Raw genomic sequence first — 20,856 nt, 5'->3', positions numbered from 1 at the left:
TATGAGTAGGAACTGTGTGTCATCCAGAAGTGCGAAAAGCACAGAAGGTACCAATTTGAGAACTGTAAAGGAAAGCCTAGAATACATTGTGGGAAGTGTAATGTTACACTCCGTATGGAATACTTTCCCAAATATCATATTAGGTGTTCACTAAATTTTGGTTCTGGAAAGTTTTTGGGTTAAAGCTTCTGTGAATTCGAGTTATTGTAAAATAAATAATAATTCTGAGATGTTACGAGTTTATTATTTCCTTATCCTTTGACATTTTCCCAATAGGCAGTGTAAGGATAAAACAACAGCCAAGCACTCAAGTGTTATCAAATGAAGACGGCCCAAAATTTCACATTTAGGCCCTAAGTGAACAAAATTTCCTCATATTTCCATAAATTGCATTTCCAGGATACAGTTTTTGAAAAATTACGAATATATGTTACTAAAAACTAAACTGGAAGCTAATGGGTTAAATAGTGTTGGTCCATTGTGCCTATCACTCTACAGGAAATGATATCCCCATCACCAAATGGCGACACCGGCCACACATGGGGCACTTTTTCGAGGTTCCCGGGCTTACTGCAATTTCCTTGAAGAGATTTCCAGGTTTCACAGTAGCCTGGTTAGCCAACATTACCACACTTATCAATGTCACAACAGTAGAAATTTTGCATCAATCGTTTGAATGAAACATCTTGGAAAATGTAATGGTACCTCAGAGGGGATGATTCAGGAACTTGCTGCTTTTCTTTGAGAGCCAACAAGTAGCCCCCCTGAGAGGAGAGTAACACATACATCAAGGGTCACAAAGATACACAAAATTAATCAGAACATAATGTTCTTTGAATGAAATTTCACAAATGTTACCAATCTAGTCACCAGCTATAAATGTAGAGAACATACAGGCCAAACTTGAAAGCTGAATCTTCCAATTTAGGTATTTCCCACTGAATTCAATGCTGTGGCAACAAATGACATCAAGTCTCCAGATTGTTGTTTTTCTGGAATCCTTTGCAAATCAATTGGAATGCACTCGCAATTTTCTCTTGTTCTAGTAAATGCTAGATACGGAAGAAAACTTTTCTGCTTGCCCCATTTTAGCTGATTCTATCAGAGTATTTTCAACAAATGTGAATTTTATTGTTGTAGAGTTTTGGTGGAAAAATGTGAGTGAATTACACTGTATTCAAATTTTGGTTTCTTTAAAGCACAGCAAGCTAGCCTTCACAGCCTATCATTTGACAGTTGCTCAAAACCTGTCACATACAGACTTGCCATGGCTGGCTGTAAATAAATTCAATTCAGTTTTTATATCAAAATCATGGTGATGTAACACAAATATATACGACTTTTAAATTGTTTGTACAGGGCAGTAGATTCATCACTACAGTACAAAATTTTCTGTAATCAGATCACCTTCAGTTTCGAGAAGTTCTCCAAACTGTCACAAAAATATTGAACAGCTGTTATGCTGTACCCACAATACACAAAATGTTTTATTATTATTTACAGCATTTGAGTATTTTCTGACACATAAATTACAATGAGGTGTACAGTAGCTTGACTGCTTACCCTATGAAAACATCACACAGAAACATGAGCAACAATTGAGTAGCTTTCTGCAAAATTTTAATTTTCTAACCAAAGTTTTAAGATGTTGTACTTGGTTTTTCAAAATGAAATGCTGAATTGCCAACCCAGAAATGGCTGTATTTCATTAGGAGGAAAACCACTTCAAAGTGAAACTTCATTAGCTATCACGTTCTGTGTATGGTGAACTTCATTTTATGTAACTCTTCAGCAGTAATAAAACTAGTGCTAAGTATTTGACACATGGCCAAATATGCATCTGCATAAGAAGCTGAACGAAAGTGCTTGCTAATTTTTGCCAGTCTGTGGGCAGGCAAAATATGCCAGTCAATATTCTCAGTTTATTTGCTAGCCTGGTCAACTGGGCACTATATGATGAAGACAAATGGTCACTTCATCACTGAGCTGACACCCTGTGTTGGACTTAAAAGTCAATAGCTGTCGGCTGGAATTGTTAAGCTGCCAAAACTGAGTTATGTGCCTCTTCAGCTGTTGGCTCCATTCATACTGAAGTGCAGCACAAATTTATACTCACAAGAAGAAACATTATACTCAGAAATTCATAACCATGCAATATAGAAATTTATTTTGTATTTTATTTTGATGAAATGGCTAAAAGTATGTTCCATACAAGGCTAATGAAGTTGCTGATTTCCCGTATCTCTAAATAAATACGACGCAACTGTAGGCTTCTCTTGCACAGCCACTATTCAGATAATGATACGACTTCAACTTCAGTGAAGAAACAATTGAAGGTTTTGGCCACTGGCCTTCATCAACAATAGACACACATATGCGTGTGTGCATGCATGCATGCACACACACGCGCGCGCGCGCGCACACACACACACACACACACACACACACACACACACAGACGACTGCAGGCTCAGGCAACTGAAATCACATTGCGAGCAGCAGCACCAGTGCATGATGGGAGTGGTAACTGGGTGCGGGTAAAGGAGGCGGCCAGGTCGGGGGGATGAAGGGATAGAATGGTGGGGATTGTGGACAATTAAGTGCTGCAGGTTAGACAGAGGGCAGAGGAGAGGCGGGGAGGGGGGAGGGAAGTAGCAGAAATGAAAGACATAAGAAGACTGGGTGGTTGTGGTGGAATGAGGCTGTATAGGTGAGGACAGTGACTAACGAAGGTTGAGGCCAGGAGGGTTATGGAAACGTAGAATGTATTGCAGGGAAAGTTCCCACCCGTGCAATTCAGAAAAGCTGCTGTTGGTGCGAAGATTCCACATGGCACACACTGTGAAGCAGTCATTGAAATGATGGATATTACATTTGGCAGTGTGTTCAGCAAGAGGGTGGTCCATTTGTTTCTTGACCACAATTTTTTGATGGCCATTCATGTGGACAGACAGCTTGTTGGTTGTCATGCCTACATAGAACACAGCACAGTGGTTGCAGCTTAGCTTGTAGACCACATGACTGATTTCACAGGTAGTCCTGTCTTTGATGGGCTAGGTGATGTTAGTGACTGGACTGGAGTAGGTGGTGGTGGGAGGATGTATGGGACAGGTCTTTCATCTTAGTCTACAGGTGTATGAGCCTTGAGGTAAGGGATTGGGAGCAGGGGTTGTGTAAGGATGGACGAGTATATTGTGTAGGTTCGGGGGACAGCAGAATACCACTGTGGAAAGGGCGGGAAGGACATTTCTTATTTCAGGGCATGATGAGAGGCAATCAAAATGCTGGCAGAGAATGTAATTCAGCTGCTCCAGTCCTGGGTGGTACTGAGTTACGAGGGGAATGCTCCTCTGCGGCCGGATGGTGGGACGTTGGGAGGTGGTGGGAGACTGGAAAGATAAGGCGTGGGAGATTTTGTTTTGAACAAGGTTGAGAGGATAATTACCGTCAGTTAAGGCTTCAGTGAGACCCATGGTATATTTCGAGAGGGACTGCTCATCACTGCAGATGCGATGATCGTGGGTAGCTAGGCTGTACAGAAGGAACTTCTTGGTATGGAATGGTTGGCAGCTGTCTATGTAGAGGTATTGCTGGTGGTTAATACGTTTGACAAGGACAGAGGTACTGATGTAGCTATCTTTGAGGTGGAGTCAACATCTAGGAAAGTGGCTTGTTGTGTTGAGTAGGATCAGGTGAAGCAAATGAGGGAGAAGTTGTAGAGGTTCTGGAGGAGTCATTTTGCTGTGGCTATCTATGGTGAGTGGGACTTTCCTTCTCATAATAACGTTACATTCCATCCTGGATTTTCCATTGTTTAAAGTTAATTTATAACATGCAGGAGGAGTCATTGCTAACAGTTTCAATAACATGTACTAACAAAAATTTATAACTAGTGCTAATCTACTCAAACTACTAATTATGGTAATTACTCTATATATTTATGTTATGAGAAAAACAACTGTACTTTTCAGATGCTGGTTTCATCCAATACTTCAAATTAAGCATTTATGTAAATTTACAAACACTGCTACCAGCTGTAATGGTTGAGCTCTGTCTAATACAAATATCAGAGTTATGCAAAAAACAGGATGTTGTTGCCACGAGAAACAAAACTGGCAGTATATGGGTCATGGTGTGAAATATTTGATCCCTTAATCAGCTGAATAGGTTAGAGAATTTAAATAGTGACTAGCAATCTATTCTATTCATAATTATTGATAGTCCAACCTCGAATTTCCGCTCTTTGATTTTGCGTAACAGCTTCTTTCCATCCCACAACCATGTAATGTTTTCCTCTGTTACTGCTCTCTAAAGCATTGTCAATTTTTTTCCTTCTTTTCTATTTTTTCCACAGCCTTCCAAACCGCACATCGTCTGACATCCGAGTTGCATTGCATCAATGGTCTCGTGTGTGTGCAACACACCACTGTGTGACTGAGTGGATTACTGGTGCAGCTTCTCGTGCCCCAAATTCTTCACAGCAATAATTATAATTATTCCTATTGATCACACTTCTTCCTGCACCATTGCGTGACATCCCTCAAACACCCTATCAACACTACCCTACATCCAGAGCCGAAACAATGCTGTTAACTTTTCCACCAAAATTCCCAGCCCCACAAAAATTTCAGTCCTATCCAAGGGCCTCACCTTCAGTCCTACATCCAAATTTAGCCATGTCAAACTTGTCAAAGACCCACTCTCCTTCTCCAATACCAACAATGGTAACACTCCTTTGCCACCAATCTCTCCAACCAAAGCCATCTAATCCCGATACTGAGCTCTGCCTCTCCCACTTCATACCACCATCCAACCATGACCTCCCCCTCTCAAAACTAACCACCCCCTGGTCTCCTTCCAGGAATTCCTTACCTCCAACCTAGCCCCACCATCTTTCCCCAAACCCCCTCCTCCGAGCACAAACCTTTTGGGAGAAGAAAGGTTGGCCATTCACAATCTCAAAACAAATCTTCATCTAATCATTCTATTGGCAGGCAAAAGTTCCAGCACTGTCATTATGAATTGCAATGACTACCTGGCACAAGGCCTTGGCTATTTGTCAGACACCTTCACCTATACACTCTGCCACCCATCCCAGAAGCCAAACATAACCTCCAATCCCTGCTTAAAGCCTTAGGCCCTTCCCAGAACCTCTTCCCTGAATCTATAACCCTCCCCACCACTATGACACCCCACACATCCACCTTCTACAAGCTGCCCAAAATCCACAAAATCAACAATTCTGGACACCCCTTTGTAGCTGGCTATTGTGCCACCACTGAAAGACTGTCAAAATCTAGCCCCACACATCAAAGATACCAACTAGTGAAGGAAGCTTCACTGACTCTCCACATCTCCATCACTTTTATCTCCTGGATCCCTACTCGTCAATGTTGACACCACTCGACTACACACCAAAATCCCTCATGCCCATGGTTTTGCTGCTACTTCACAACCTCAACACCTTCTATCCGCTCCCATCCACTTTGCATGGTCCTCCTCAACCCAACTGCACATTGAACATCTTCTTTTGGATGACTCCATCCACACCTCTCTCCACATTGAACACACCAACCACCAACAGTGCCTACATTTTGACAGTTTCCATCCCCCCCAAACAAAAAAATCCTCACTGTACAACGGGAATGACATATCTGCAGTGACAAGAGCTCACTTGCCCAGTATGCTGAGAGTCTCACAAAGACATTCACAGACAGGCACTACCCCCTGATATAGCCTGCAAACAGATTTCTCATGCCATCATATCCCCCCCCCCCCCCACCCCTCCATGAACCAGCTGCAAAGGAGTGCCCCTTTGTTATCCGATGCCATACTCGAATGGAATAACAACCACATCCTTCATCAGGGCTTTGATCATCTACGATGGGGCCTTAGAAGGGGGGCATCCTACGCAAGATCCTTCCCACCTCTCCTAAAATGGTGTTCCATCACCCACACAACCTACACAACATCCTAGACCACTCCAACGCACTTCCCAAACCCAGTCACTTACCACAGGGATCATATTCCTGCTGAAATCCAGGTGCAAGATTTGCCCAATGCCAGAGGAGATGAGAAATATGATTGAGCAAGAACTTGACACAGAATTGAAAGACCCGAGTAAAAACAAGGACCGGAGAGCAGACGTGATTTAATCAGAAATACTGATAGCCTTGGGACAGCCAGTCATGAAAAAAGTATTCTACATATTGTGCAAGATATAAGAGACAGACAGAATACCCTTGGATTTACAAAAGAATGTAATAATTTCAGTTCCAAAGAAAGCATGTGCTGACAGGTATGAATATTAGCAATCAATGTAAGAAAAGATAAGATTGCTATTTACCATTAAGAAGACACATCAAGTTGCAGACAGGCATGATTAAAAGACACTCACTTATAGCACTCAGCTACAGCCTCATCAGTAAAGAGGACACACACACACACACACACACACACACACACACACACACACACACAAAAAAACTGCCAATTGTAGCATCTTGGGCCGGAATGCAACATCATGTGGGAAGGAAGCAGTAATCTGGAGGAGACAGAAATGGTGAAGGCGATGGGGAATGGGAAGTGTATAGGTACATAAGGAAAAGCCCCAACAAGCTATGACAAAAATTTAAAACCAATGATAATAATTATTAGCGCGGCCGCTGTAAGTGCCGATAAAGATATATTTTGCTATGCCGGCAGGCGGATAACAAATGATTAAAAATTCTATTAAATTTTTTTTGTTAATAGAGAGACTCTCTCTTTAGTTCTCAAGTAATACGTGTGTGGTAGCTATTTATGTTGCCTGAATAATAATTATTATTGGAACAAAACCAAGAAGTTATTCAGTTATCTTCCGTGCAATACGTAAATGCCATGTCACATGTGCACCTGCATATTGATCGTGACCGGGCCAAATATCTCACAAAATAAGTGCCAAACGAAAAAACTACAAAGAACAAAACTTGTCTAGTTTGAAGTGGGGAACCAGATGGCGCTATGGCTGGCCCACTAGATGGCGTTGCCATAGGTCAAACGGATATAAACTGAACCCCCACTTTTTATTACATATTCGTGTAGCACGTAAAGAAATATGAATGTTTTAGTTGGACAACTTTTTTCGCTTTGTGATAGATGGAACTGTAATAGTCACAAACATATGGCTCACAATTTTAGACGAACAGTTGGTAATAGGTAAGTTTATTAAATTACAGTACAGAACGTAGGTACGTTTGAAAATTTTATTTCGGTTGTTCCAATGTGATACATGCACCTTTGTCAACTTATCATTTCTGAGAATGCATGCTGTTAAAGCGTGATTACCTGTAAATACCACATTAATGCAATAAATGCTCAAAATGATGTCTGTCAACCTCAATGCATTTGGCAATACGTGTAGCGACATTCCTCTCAAAAGCAAGTAGTTCGCCTTCCGTAATGTTCGCACATGCACTGACATTGCGCTGACGCATGTCGTCAGGTGTTGTCGGTGGATCACGAAAGCAAATATCCTTCAACTTTCCCCACAGAAAGAAATCCGAGGACGCCAGATCAAGTGAACGTGCGGGCCATTGTATGGTGCTTCGATGACCAATCCACCTGTCATGAAATATGCTATTCAATACAGCTTTAACCACACTCAAGCTATGTACCGGACATCCATCATGTTGGAAGTACCATTCTGTCATGCAGTGAAACATCTTGTAGTAACATCGGTAGAACATTACGTAAGAAATCAGCATACACTGAACCATTTAGATTGCCATCGATAAAATGGAGGTCAATTATCCTTCCTCCCATAATGCTGCACCATACATTAACCCGCCAAGGTCACTGATGTTCCACTTGTCGCAGCCATCGTGGATTTTCCATTGCTCAATAGTGCATATTAAGCCGGTTTATGTTATCGCTTCGTCGCTAAATAGAACACGTGCAAAAAATCCGTCATCGTCCCGTAATTTCTCTTGTGCCCAGTGGCAGAACTGTACACGACGTTCAAAGACGCCGCAACGCAATTGCTGGCGCGTAGAAATATGGTACGGGTGCAATCGATGTTGATGTAGCATTCTCAACACCGACGTTTTTGAGATTCCCAATTCTCGCGCAATTTGTCTGCTACCGATGTGCGGATTAGCCGCGACAGAAGCTAAAACACCTACTTGGGCACCATCATTTGTTGCAGGTCATGGTTGACATTTCACGTGTGGCTGAACACTTCCTGTTTCCTTAAATAACTTAACTATCCGGTGAACGGTCCGGACACTTGGATGATGTCATCCAGAATACCGAGCAGCATACATAGCACAAGCCCGTTGGGCATTTTGATCACAATAGCCATACATCAACACGATATCGACCTTTTCTGCAATTGGTACACAGTCCATTTTAACACGGGTAATGTATCACGAAGCAAATACCGTCCGCACTAGCGGAATGTTACACGATACCACGAACTTATACGTTTGTGACTATTAAAGCGCCATCTATCACAAAGCAAAAAAAGTGGTCCAACTAAAACATTCATATTTCTTTAAATACTACACAAATATACAATAAAAGATGGGGGTTCCTATTTTTAAAAACGCAGTTGATATCCGTTTAACCTATGGCAGCGCCATCTAGGGGGCCAACCATAGCGCCATCTGGTTTCCCCCTTCAAGCTAGACGAGTTTCATTCTTTGTAGTTTTTTTGTTTGATGCTTATTTCGTGAGATATTTGGCCCGGTCACTATCAAAGGACCACCCTGTATAGAAGTAGTCCCACAAATGAAATTTACATTACCTACACAGTCAAGAAGAATAAGTTTTGCGGCGTCAGAAAAAGAAGCACCTAACATGGAGTGTGCAGATCTCTACTACAAGGAAATAAGTTCAGCTTAATACAGACTCTAATACAGACTCAACGGGGAGAAACTCCAAAAACTAAAATTTGGACATTAACTGAAAATAATTGGTGGGTTTAATGTGGACAGAGATGTGGCTGGAGCCATCAGAGAACTGGAGGTCAACATCTAGGTGGCATGCTGGGTTGAGGAGGACCATGTGAAGCAGATGGAAGATAGGATGAAGGAATGAAGATAGGATGTCTTGGCCCTGGGTTGAGATCATGAAGATATCATCAATAAAGTTGAACCAGACTAGGGGTTTGGTGTTTTGTGAGGCTAGAAGGGCTCCTCTAAATAGCCCATAAAAAGGTTGGCATACGAGGGTGCCATGTGGGTGTCCATGGCTGTGCTGTGGATTTGTTTATACGCTTTCCCTTCAAATAGTAGTTGTGGGTTACAATCAAGTTAGTAAGGTGTAAGACGAATGAGGTAGTGGATTTTGAATCTGAAGGACATTGGGAGAGGTAGTGTTCAATAGCATGAGGGATGTTGGTGTATAGAGAGGTGGTGTCAACAGTCACGAATAGGGAACCAGGAGGTAAAAGGGTGGGCAATGTGGAGAGTCAGTGAAGGTGTCTTTGAGGTGTGATGCTAGATTATGGCCAATTGGTTGGAGGTGTTCATCAATGAGTGCTGAAATTTTTTCAGTGGAGGCACAATAACCAGCCACAAAGGGGGATCCAGGATTGTTGGGTTTGTGGATTTTGGGGAGCACGTAGAAGGTGGGAATGCGGGTGTCATAGGGATGAGGATTGAAATGGATTCAGGGGAGACGTGCTGTGAACGGCTTAAGGCTTTAAAGCAGGGGCTGGAGTTTGTGTTGGATTTCCGGGATGGGATAACTCTGGCAAAGTTAATAGGTGGAGGAGTCAGACAACTGACGGAGGCCTTCTGCCAGGTAGTCACTGCGATTCATAACAACAGTGGTGGAACCTATGCCTGCAAGTAGTATGAATAGGTGAGGATTTGTTTTGAAATTGTGTATGGTTGTTCTTTCTTCTACTGAAAGGTTGGTGTAGTGGGAGAGGGACCTGGGGACGGATGGTTGAGGCTAAGTTGGAGGTAAGGAATTCCTGGAAGGTGACCAGCAGGTGGGAGAGGGGGGGGGAATCACAACTGGATGGTGGTGTGAACTGGAAGAGGCAGGATTCAATTTTGGCATTACAGTGGTTTTGGTTGGAGGGACTGACAGCAAAAAAGTGCTTCCATAGTAGGGATTGGGAGAAGGAGAATAGGTTTTTGACAAGTCCAGCGTAGTTAAATTGGGTGTAGGGCTAAAAGTGAGGCCTTTGGATAGAAATGAAACATCTGTGGTGCTGAGGGTTTTGGTGGAAAGGTTAACAGCAGTGTTAAGGGAATGTTTTGGCTCTGGATTTGGTGGAGGGTTGGTAGGAAGTTTTGGGGGATGTGGCAAGTTGAAAAAATCAGCTAGGCAGGGATTAGCTGCTATGAGGGGTGGATGAGGAGGAACACTGTGGGTATCATACAGATTTGATAGTGGTTCCATGAGGTGGCAGTAGGAAATCAGCAAGTTGGGTAATTTATGGAGATGGTCTCTGGAACACTCATACATGTGCTGGAGAGCAAGGGATTTAATTTAGGAGATGTGCTGTATGGAGTAGGGATTGCCGAGCAGTAGTACACTGCGGAGCAAGCAGGGGTGAGTCTGGAATGCCTGTGCCCTGGAGACATGTTTTAACAATCAGTCAGTTTAATAAGACATAGTTCCAAAATACTTACAAAAATTATTCACAGAAGAACGGAAAAACTGGCAAAGGCCAACCTGAGTGAAGACCAGTTTGGTTTCTGGAGGAATGCAGCTATATAACAGGCAATAACTGACCTTATGACATATCCTAAATGATAGGTTGAAGAAAGGCAAACCTGCATTTGTAGATTTAGAGAAAGCAAATGACAATTTTGACTGGACTATACTCTTTGAATTTTGACTGTGGCTGGGATACAACATGGGGAGCAGAAGGTTATCTAAAAAACAAAAAAGGGCGGCTCTAAGTGTTGCAGGATACAAAAGGGAAGCAGCAGTTGAGAAAGAAGTGAGGCAGGGTTGTGGCCTAGCCCCAGTTTGCAATAAGCAAGCAGTAAAGGAAACTGATGAGAAATTTGGAAATGGAATGAAAGTTGTGGGAGAAGAAATAAAAACTTTGAAATTTGCAGATGACATTGTAATTTTCTCAGAGACAGCAAGGGACTTGGAAGAGCAGTTGAATGGACCTGGTAAGTGTCTCAAAAAGAGTCTATAAGAGAAACAAGCTTTGCTATTTTGGCAATCAAATAATTGACAATGGTCAAAGCACTGAGGATGTAAAATGCACACTGACATTACAAAAAGGATGTTTTGGGGGAAAAAAAACTGCTATACAATATTAAAGTGTTAGGAGGGCTTTCCTGAAGGGATTTTTCATGAGTGTATCCTTGTACAGAAGTGAAACTTGAAAAATAAATAGTTCAGGCAGGAAGAGAACAGAAACTTTTGAAATTTGGTTCTACAAAGGGACACTGAAGAATAGGGGGGATGACAGGATAACAAATGAAGAGATACTGAATCAAACTGATGAGAAACTAAATTCATGACAGAACTTGACTGACAGAAGGGATCAGTTGATAGTACACATTCTGAGGCAATGTGGTATTATAAATTTGGCATGGGTGTAAACATTGTAGTGGGAAACCAATGCTTGAATACAGAAAGCAGATTCAACTGAATTTAACTGCAGCAGTTATGGAGAGGTGAAATGATTTGTACAGGGTAGCCTATTGTGAACAACTGCCTCAAAGCAATCTCAGACTGAAGAAGACAATAACAGCAAGCAGATGGCTACGGTCAAAAAAGTGTCGCAGTGCACACACACACACTGTGGTCTACACAAACTCTTATTTGTAAACTATGACGGAAATGGAGCTGTAGCCTGGTCTGGGGTCACGATCAATTGGTTGGTTTGGGGAAGGAGACCAGACAGCGTGGTCATCGGTCTCATCGGATTAGGGAAGGATGGGGAAGGAAGTTGGCCGTGCCCTTTCAGAGGAACCATCCCGGCATTGGCCTGGAGTGATTTAGGGAAATCACGGAAAACCTAAATCAGGATGGCCGGACGCGGGATTGAACCGTCGTCCTCCCGAATGCGAGTCCAGTGTCTAACCACTGCGCCACCTCATTCGGTGATCACGATCAATTCACTACTGCATTATTTTCATGCCATGTTTACTAGGGAAAAGAATTGGTTGCAGTCAGTGGAACAATATGTTTGACAGAGGATACAGACAACATTTTCATGGGCAACACTTCATATTCTCACAGAACTGCATGCACTACATAGACACTAGAGAGCCATTACTGCTACAATTAATGTAGATAGCCCACTGACAACAAAGTCATCATAATAGAGCAACGAGGTCAGACTGGCATTGGTAATCTATCATTGTTTGACCTTTTTTTTTGGGGTGGGGGTGGGGTGGGATGGAGTAGTGGAATAGGAATAAACAGAATGATCTGTATATTTCCTCGATCTGAGATTCAAAGTTAATGTGTCTCTTTGGTCACCAGGTGTGTTGTGCAGAGAATGCCAGTGTCTCTGAAACTTTGGACATTCCTGATTTGTACTGGAGGGAGAGCGGGAGAACATATATGGGACACTCAATAACTTCCATTCAAAGGCTGTACAGTCCAGAATCGGTATGCCACTTGCAATAATAATAATAATAATAATAATAATAATAATAATAATATCACTGTGAGCACTGAGGTAATCATTCCACCAACCCACAGTATTGAAGGTATCTGCAGGAAGAAGTCTGTAACTGTGTAGTGTACATCCTCGGCCAACAGGAACTGTCGACCCTTCGAGGCCTTTTTTAAGGGACCAAAGGTGTGATACTCATGTGGGAGGAGATTGGGACTATAGCGTGGGTGCACAAGTGTACCACAGTTGGTGCTAGCCTCTCCAATCGACCGGTGTCTTGTATCAAATTGTGAGCAGCATGGAACTTGGCACAACATTCACAATGGTAACTGCTGCCCCATACATTTTCTTCATCCCCTGACAGATGCCTACCTTTGTTTGTCCTTCAACAGCTGAGAAAAGAATAACAACACGTTGGACGAGTTTTGACGCATTTGGTAAAGACACTGATAGTTCACATTTTTGCACTTCCTGCTTGCATGCTTGCCTATATGTCGATGCTCATATCCTACATAAGAGTCTACTACATTGCATATATGCTGCAGCAATTTCCTCAGATACTTTTTGATTGCCCCCTGTCTCAAAAGATTCAGATTGTGCACACTTTGTGTTGACATACAGGGCATAATAAGTATTCTTTACATCGCAACATGCCAATTTACAACAGAAAATTCAGGATGGATTAATGAAAATATATAAAATTGACACGTTATATAGATGTTAGGAAATTCTAGTACAAACACCACACAATACACAACTCTGTAGGGCATAAATAAAAGAAAAGTCCTAGACTTCACTTTTTTCACACTAATCTGACAAGTAATGGAAGTATATAACTGACATCATTATAAAAATAAGGGTTCCTGTGCTGTTCTCAATGCCATGATTATTCTACTTCCAAATTTACAGAAGGTTGGCGAGATAAGGGCATAGAGAAGGAGACGGCGGGGGGGGGGGGGGGGGGGGGCGGTCATAGTTTTCACTTCTGTGCAAACACATTACGCAGCTTTCCATCAACTGCCCCTCAAAATAATAATGAAATTTGAGCCATTACTGCTACAATGAATAAGGATAGCCAACTGACAATGAAGTCATCACAAATGGAGCAACAATGAGGTCAGATTGGTATCTGGTGATCTCACATTCATTGTTTAATGAATTTTTTTGAGGGCAGGGAAGGGCGGCGGTTGGAATGGAGTAGTGGAATAGAGAATTGGTCTGAAGCTACAACTACTACCATCCTTAATAATATTGCAAGTTTATGTTGCATTTAAGATTAACTGAACAATTGTGAAAACAGAGTGAAGTACTAGAAGGAGAAAAAGACCAAACATAAAAATAAAGAATTAATAATTTCTTACAACAGGACAGCACATTTTAATGACTGAATCATGAAAGGTTGAGGGGATGATGATGATGATGATGATGATAATGATAGTTATAATAATAATAATGATTATAATAATCCAAGTATGGATATTAGCTGTAAGCTTTGTAACTTTGATAGAGGCACACAGTGCAAGTCACTTTTATCAGTCCATTAAGATGTCACACACATTGAGAAACCAATGATTTCATGCTCACCGATTGCGAATTGGAGGTAAAAAAGTGACACAGTGATATATCATGCATAAGCAAACAGCCTCAATCCCATATAGAGAGGTCTTCAAATGCCGCACAAGCCAGAGCTCAGCAGAGTTCATGAGTGCCAGCGAACAAAAGAGATCCAGTGACAGCTGCCTAGGATAAACAAGCCTACAACAGATCCTATGTAAGTATACACTAAGGACTTGCAAAGCTTCCCTGTAGGTAACATACCTCTGGGATAGAGTTTCCATCATGAATTGTTTACATGTACCTATATCTGTATGTCACTTACACTGTGATGAGCATTTGAATCTAAGGGTTCAAACAAAACAGTAGAATTGGCACCATCATGGCTTGTGATCTGTCATACCACACTGATGTACCTTCACTCATGACATGCGCAATTCCAGAGACTGTGCATCCATACAGTTAAGAGGCTCAGTTATAGAGGCCACCTGGAACGCTCCAGTGAGCTGCCAAAGAAACAGTATTATTTAAGCAATCACGAACACATGCTTGGTCTATTTTGTAAGCTGTCCAGTCAATGTGTTCAGTGCTTGGCACAACCTGTAGTTTATTGTATCTTACATGTTGCTCTATAAAGTGCTGTGTTCCATAATTGGTATTTATTCTTGACATAGCAGATACGTTACTGTGTGCACCCAAATCTTAATAAAGTCATAGGCTGGGGTGGCCATTTCTTCTGCTAACTGACTTGAGAATCTAGTAAGCCTCATCTATGTACACCTATGTATGTATTCCACAAGCCGCCATACAGTGCGTGTCTGAAGGTATCCTGTACCATTATTTGTCATTTCCTTTCCTGTTCCTGGAGCAAGGGAAAAACAGCTGTCTAAATGCTTCCATACAAGATCTAATCTCTCTAATCTTATGTTTGTGGTCCTTACGCAAAATGTACACTGGCATAAGTACAATTGTTCTGCAGTCTGCCTCAAAAGCTGGTTCTCCAAATTTTCTGAAGAATGCTTCTCGAAAAGAATGTTGCCTTACCTTCAGTCAGTTCCCAAATCATCTCTGTAATACTTCCATGTTGTCCATCATGACCTAGCAACTTAATTTGCTTTCAGCTGTTTCCCTACAGCAGGGATGGTAATTACCATGCCCTCCACATGGGAGTCTGTGCGATGGTCAAATGACAAGAGCGTTTGTAAAATTCTCCTGTATGAACAATTTCTTACAAATGAAATTTAAAACGTTGCCTTCACTTTTGATATCTTCTACTGCCACACGAGACTGATCAACGAGTGACTGGATAGAAGCCTTAGACCCACTCAGCGATTTTACATAGCACCAGAATTTCCTTGGTTTCTCACTAGATTTATTAATAAGGTATGAGAATGGTAGTAGTTGCACGGTTTGCGCATCAATCTTTTTACAGACAAATTAATTTCTATTAACTTTTGCCTGCTGTCATCTACGCATTCTCTTTTGAACCAAGAGTGCAACAGCTTTTGCTTCCACAGCTTCCTTAGCTTAACACCTGAGTCATTCTGTTCTGCTTCCAATCACAGAGACCGGAAAAATCTCAGTTTGACCCCATTTCCATTTCACCCCTATACATAGCCCCTTGTGTTCCAAAAAACTGGATGACTTCAGAATCCCACATCACGTCTGAGCCGAGAGTGAGTTTCTGCACGTATGTCGCAACACACGTTGCGTTATGACAAAATTAACTGCTTATTGCAAATATCTGTTCAACATAAGTTACGATGTAGATCTGTGACTGTATGTTCATTGAAGGCTTTACAACTGGCTGTTCCCAACAATTTTGTAATATTGGAATGGGAAACTTTCACTTTACCTTACAATTTTATGTTTGGCTGCATTCAACAGTGGCTTAGTAGTAATGATACAGGAGGAACACAGCTTTTACCACCCTGTTGACACTGATGTTACTGGAGGTGGACCACATGTTCAGATTTTAGGATAGAGAAGGAAATATGATGTGGCACTTTTGAAGAAACCAACACATAATTTACTTACATTGATTTATGGAAACTGTAACAATACTAAACCTGGATGGTTGGATACGGGATTTGAGTCCCATTCCTTATGAACAAAGTCCAGTATTTTACCTGTGTAACACCCTTCTCAGGACTTTAATAACATCTAAACCGTGTTGTCCACTACGTCTAATAAATACAAGAACATGTAACAGCTTCATGTTAGAGCAAGACAATAGTCGGCAGCTCAAAATCACATTCATCATCCATTAGCCAGCACATGTGTTTATTCCACTTATGACGTTACTGACAAGGTGAAATACCTGGCATAATTTCCAAACCAATGTGTTACTCACTGCCATGGAAACAAAAAGAAATTAAGTAAGTCTTGTTCTACAAGTTAGAAGTAATGCACCACTGAAACTATGTAAATGCATATATTGAATAACGTGAATTCGAACAAGCTAGTAACTCTTATCAGACATGTGGCTTTACTTTCCAAAATTACCTTTTGTTTCTTTGCAAAACTATCAGATCCAAGAACAGTGAATTCACTTTCAGGTAAATTCTCTTCATTATCCACTTCATTTGAATCTTTTATTTCATTTTCAGACTGATATGACTCATCAAACTTTATAAGATCAGTCTGTGCATCATTAGAGATGACATCTCCAGTCTCTGTAATTCTCAAGTTTTTAACATCCTCGCTATCTGCTTCATTTGCATCTGACATCTTCCGCTTCTTTTTCTTTTTCTTGCTGACATTTTCACTTTCATTTCCTTCTTGTGGCACTGTAGAACTCTCAGTGATATACCCAGTTTCATTTTGCAATGTATTGAGTGCGGTTTTTTTCTGTTTCCGCCTCTCTTCAATTTTTTGAAGTAGCTTCTGTAAATTCTCCTTCTCTTTTGTACTTTGATCTCCACTGCTATCCACAGCCAGGTACCTACAACGAAGAAAATGACTGGATTACAAAAGTAATATTTTGAGACTGATAGCAGATTCCACACACTGTACTTTTACTAATTTGCACAACTTCATAACAGAGAGATACAAAATATGCCAACAATTACTGTCTTCTCCGAATATTACATATACGTCAAATCATTGCAAATATTACATGTTAATGAAAATATGACAAACTGATCACAAAAGGTTAATGTCGAAACACATCTAGCACCCTCTTTTGAATTTACCTTTTTTTCTTTTCTTCTTCTACTTTAAACCATTTTAATGGAACAGTTACTTGTGCATTATAAATGCAATGGCCTGGGGCTGAAAAGTCTATGACGGGTGGCACACAAGCTATCCTTTGGGCCTCTCAGTACGACAAAACTGTCCCACCTGGCTGTAATGGATCAGACTAGTTGGCGGTGAATACGGGATCTGTCAGAAGTGAAGGGAGCTGCAACAATATAAGACTGTACTTGGGGAAACACTCTGCTGTTCCAAGAGCTGGAACAAACCTGGTGACACAGCCCAATGTTGGTTCTCGGTGTCCGCATCCTGTGAGCACGGTGAGGCGTAAGACCCCGGCTCAAGTGAAGCAACGCTGCACTGCAACAGGACAGTTGGCTGGTGCCAAGACGACAGCTGGCAGTTGACGTTCCCATGGCTCGGCTGGTGCTGGCTGGCCAGATCGATTCGTAGTGTTTGGCAGCAGTGTGCAGGCGGGGCGACACTGTGCTCCAGACTCTGGACCTCAGCGTATGAGTGGTGGGCAGATGATAATGACAGCCGGGATGCCGGGTAGGGGGGACTGGCAGCATAGCTGGCTCGAACGTGATCGGTGGTCTGATCAGTAACTATTAATAACACCCCAGTGACTCGTTTCTCTGGCCGTCTACGATGCTGTGTCGACAAGTCATTAAGAGTATCTCACCACAAAGTGACATAACGTGAGGGACATTTTGTGAGGTGGCCGTGTCACATGTCGCATGCCTTCAGGATGCTAATTGGAATGCTGTGTCCTGTCTATACCGTAATAAAAATGTCGTACACTGTAGTGCTTCGAGAATTTCCATGTAAATTCTAGAATCACTCGGCCTTCTACCACCTTGAACACAGGATATTTTAAATATAAGTGTGAGAGAGCCTATCTACTGTGAGTTGCGTGTCTGTGTGTGCAGGTTCGAAGTGCATAGTAAGAAGACCGTAGACATGGAGGTCGAACGACACTCAAGTGTATGCCGGTCGCACCACGGAAGCCGTAGTGAAAGAACAAGAAGTGTTTATGTATAACTTTGACTATTGTAGTGGAAAAAAAAGAACAGTTGAAATATTGTTAATTATTGTTTGTTTTGGACATGGAGAGAATAAGACAGGTGTTCAGATTCAGAATAAGAGTGGACTTGGGTTCTAAGCCAACCTTTTCTTATGTGTAAATGAACTCTGTTTTTAATCTTTGGACGAGCAAAGAGACTTACTTGATAGTGTTTGTTTATGTGGAAAATGAGTTTTGCAAAAATGTGATGTTCAAATATATGTCATGAAGTTAAGCAAAAGAAACTGTGCATGTCTGATTATTCTTATAAGTAGAAAAAGTCTTGAGAAATTCCTGTTCCTAGCAGATATACTTTGGAGAAGAAGAGAAAAGGACGTTGCAGCAGCAAGGTAACCAGCAAGGAAAGTCGGCTGACCATCTAATGTAAGTCTATCGTTAAAGAAGTGAGATGTTGCACATATAATTCGCCACTTTAAATCGTCCAAAGCGTTAGAACGTGGCAACCTGTGTGAAATGACATGAAAACAGGAATTTTGAGACGAATACGAGAGAAGATGATATTAGGTGTTGTCATAGAAACCAAGTATAACAAGACAAAACAACCAGTTCACGGAATTGGATTCTGCCTAAAAATTCAAATACTGAAAATTAGTAATTATTACAATGTTATTATCATATATTATATATTATTTTATATTACAATGTTATTATTACAACGTTAAAGGAACAGAGAGATCTCGATGTATTAGACTAAGAAGAGAGACACAGAGAACAATTCGACGGAGAAGATCTGGTGTAGAGAGAATAACAGCTCTCACACATGGTGGGTAAGCAGACACAGAAACCAGCATCGGATGCCGCCGGCACCATTTGCTGTCCACTGGTGTTGACATGCATCCACATGCCTACGTAGAAAACAACAACCGATGCCGATGCTGAATCTCTTTCCGGCAAAATGTTCTTTTATCTTAGGGAACAGGTGATAGTCACCGGGCACCAAGTCAGGACTATAGGGTCGGTGGGTGATTATGTTCCACTGAAACTGTTGCAGGAGAGCAACGGTTTGCCGAGCGATGTGTGGGTGAGCATTGTCATGGAGAATGTGTACGCTCTTGTTGCTCAACTTCCTCTTCTCCGGTTCTGAATTGCCCGTTTGAGTTTTTTCAGAGTCTCACAGTACCTGTCAGCGTTAATTGTGGTCCAAGAGATTCAGCTCCAACGACGAGGTGAAAGAAGAGGTTCATAACTTTCTAAACAGCACGGCAGCGAGCTGGTATGATGTGGGCACACAAAAACTGCCACAGCGTCTACAAACATGTATCGACAGAAATGGTGATTATGTCGAAAAATTACTAAATGTTCAAGCTGTAAACTGATGTACACCATTGTAGAAATAAACAGGTCTATGTACTTATAAAAAAATAAGAGATCTTACTTTTGGTATCACCCTCGTATTATACTCAGAGTTGAATTTCTTTAAAATGATTACTAGGTCTAAAGCTGATAAGAATATGGATAACTTAGGAAGAATGGAAAAAACTCAAGAATCAGCTATGGTTGCCAAAGTCAGTAAGGAGATGCCAGATTGGTCTGAATTAGTAAATCTAATTAAAGCCTAGAGGGCAGATTCAGCCGCTTTAAGAAAGGAACTAAATGAAGCTTCTCATGCTCAGAATGAAACTCTAAAGAAAGAACTTGGCTCAGTAAATTCTCAATTAAATTTGCTAAATGCCAAAGTAGAATCGCAAAGCAAAGAATTTGGTAGTTTATGCGAAAGCATGGGGGCTTTAAAGACTGAATTTGACGATTTAAACAATAAGGTAGAGGATTTGAAATTAGAATTAAAGAATGAAGTAACTAACTCTTTAAACCTCCATGTAAATCAACTTTTCACTGACTTTAGTCAGAAACAGAATGATCAAATCCAGGAGTTGACAAAGAAATTAGAATTTGATATTGAGGAAAATGGTAATATGATCGAATCTGAAATTAATGAAAAGTTAGGATCATTTGAAAATGTATGCAATGTTAAGTTTGATGCTGTAAAGCAGGGGTTGCATACTTTAAAAAGAGTGCACCAATAAGGAAGATAATCCAATCACAAATTACACGAGTAGATAATGTAGAAAGAAACTTCAAAGATAAACTAATGAACTCAGACATTATAAATGTAAGTAGTTTGCAGGAACAGGCGGAGGAAATGATAGATTGAAAAGTTGGCACGAGAATAACCTCTGGTAATGTATCGCCTACTTCTTCTTCCAAACTTTGAGATACCTGATAGGTTATAGATGACTTGTGGAAAAACGGACAACTTCACTGAATGTTGTGTTAACTAGTGAAGTAGTTACCAATTTGCAATGGGGAGCGAATTTGGGATTATTGAGACAATTCCCTAAGCTTAAGCTGGACAGGGATGTACAGCCAACTCATTTTTTTACAAGATTCAATCAAGCTCTGCCAAAGAACTAGGAAGATTCTAAGAAAATTGAAT

At 41.2% G+C, this 20,856-nt stretch overlaps 1 protein-coding gene across 1 annotated transcript in view; it reads right to left on the bottom strand.

The window, feature by feature from the left end:
• LOC126187948 (ATP-dependent RNA helicase DDX51) overlaps positions 1 to 20,856 on the bottom strand; it is a 191,725-nt gene that overhangs the window by 143,391 nt on the left and 27,478 nt on the right. The window contains exon 2 of the mRNA XM_049929324.1: positions 16,646 to 17,084. Coding sequence (XP_049785281.1) covers positions 16,646 to 17,084 — 439 coding nt within the window. The remainder of the gene's footprint in view (positions 1 to 16,645; positions 17,085 to 20,856) is intronic.

The sequence above is a fragment of the Schistocerca cancellata genome, chromosome 5 (assembly GCF_023864275.1).
Source record: "Schistocerca cancellata isolate TAMUIC-IGC-003103 chromosome 5, iqSchCanc2.1, whole genome shotgun sequence".
NCBI classification, from domain to species: domain Eukaryota; kingdom Metazoa; phylum Arthropoda; class Insecta; order Orthoptera; family Acrididae; genus Schistocerca; species Schistocerca cancellata.
This window is presented reverse-complemented; position numbering and strand designations above follow the sequence as displayed.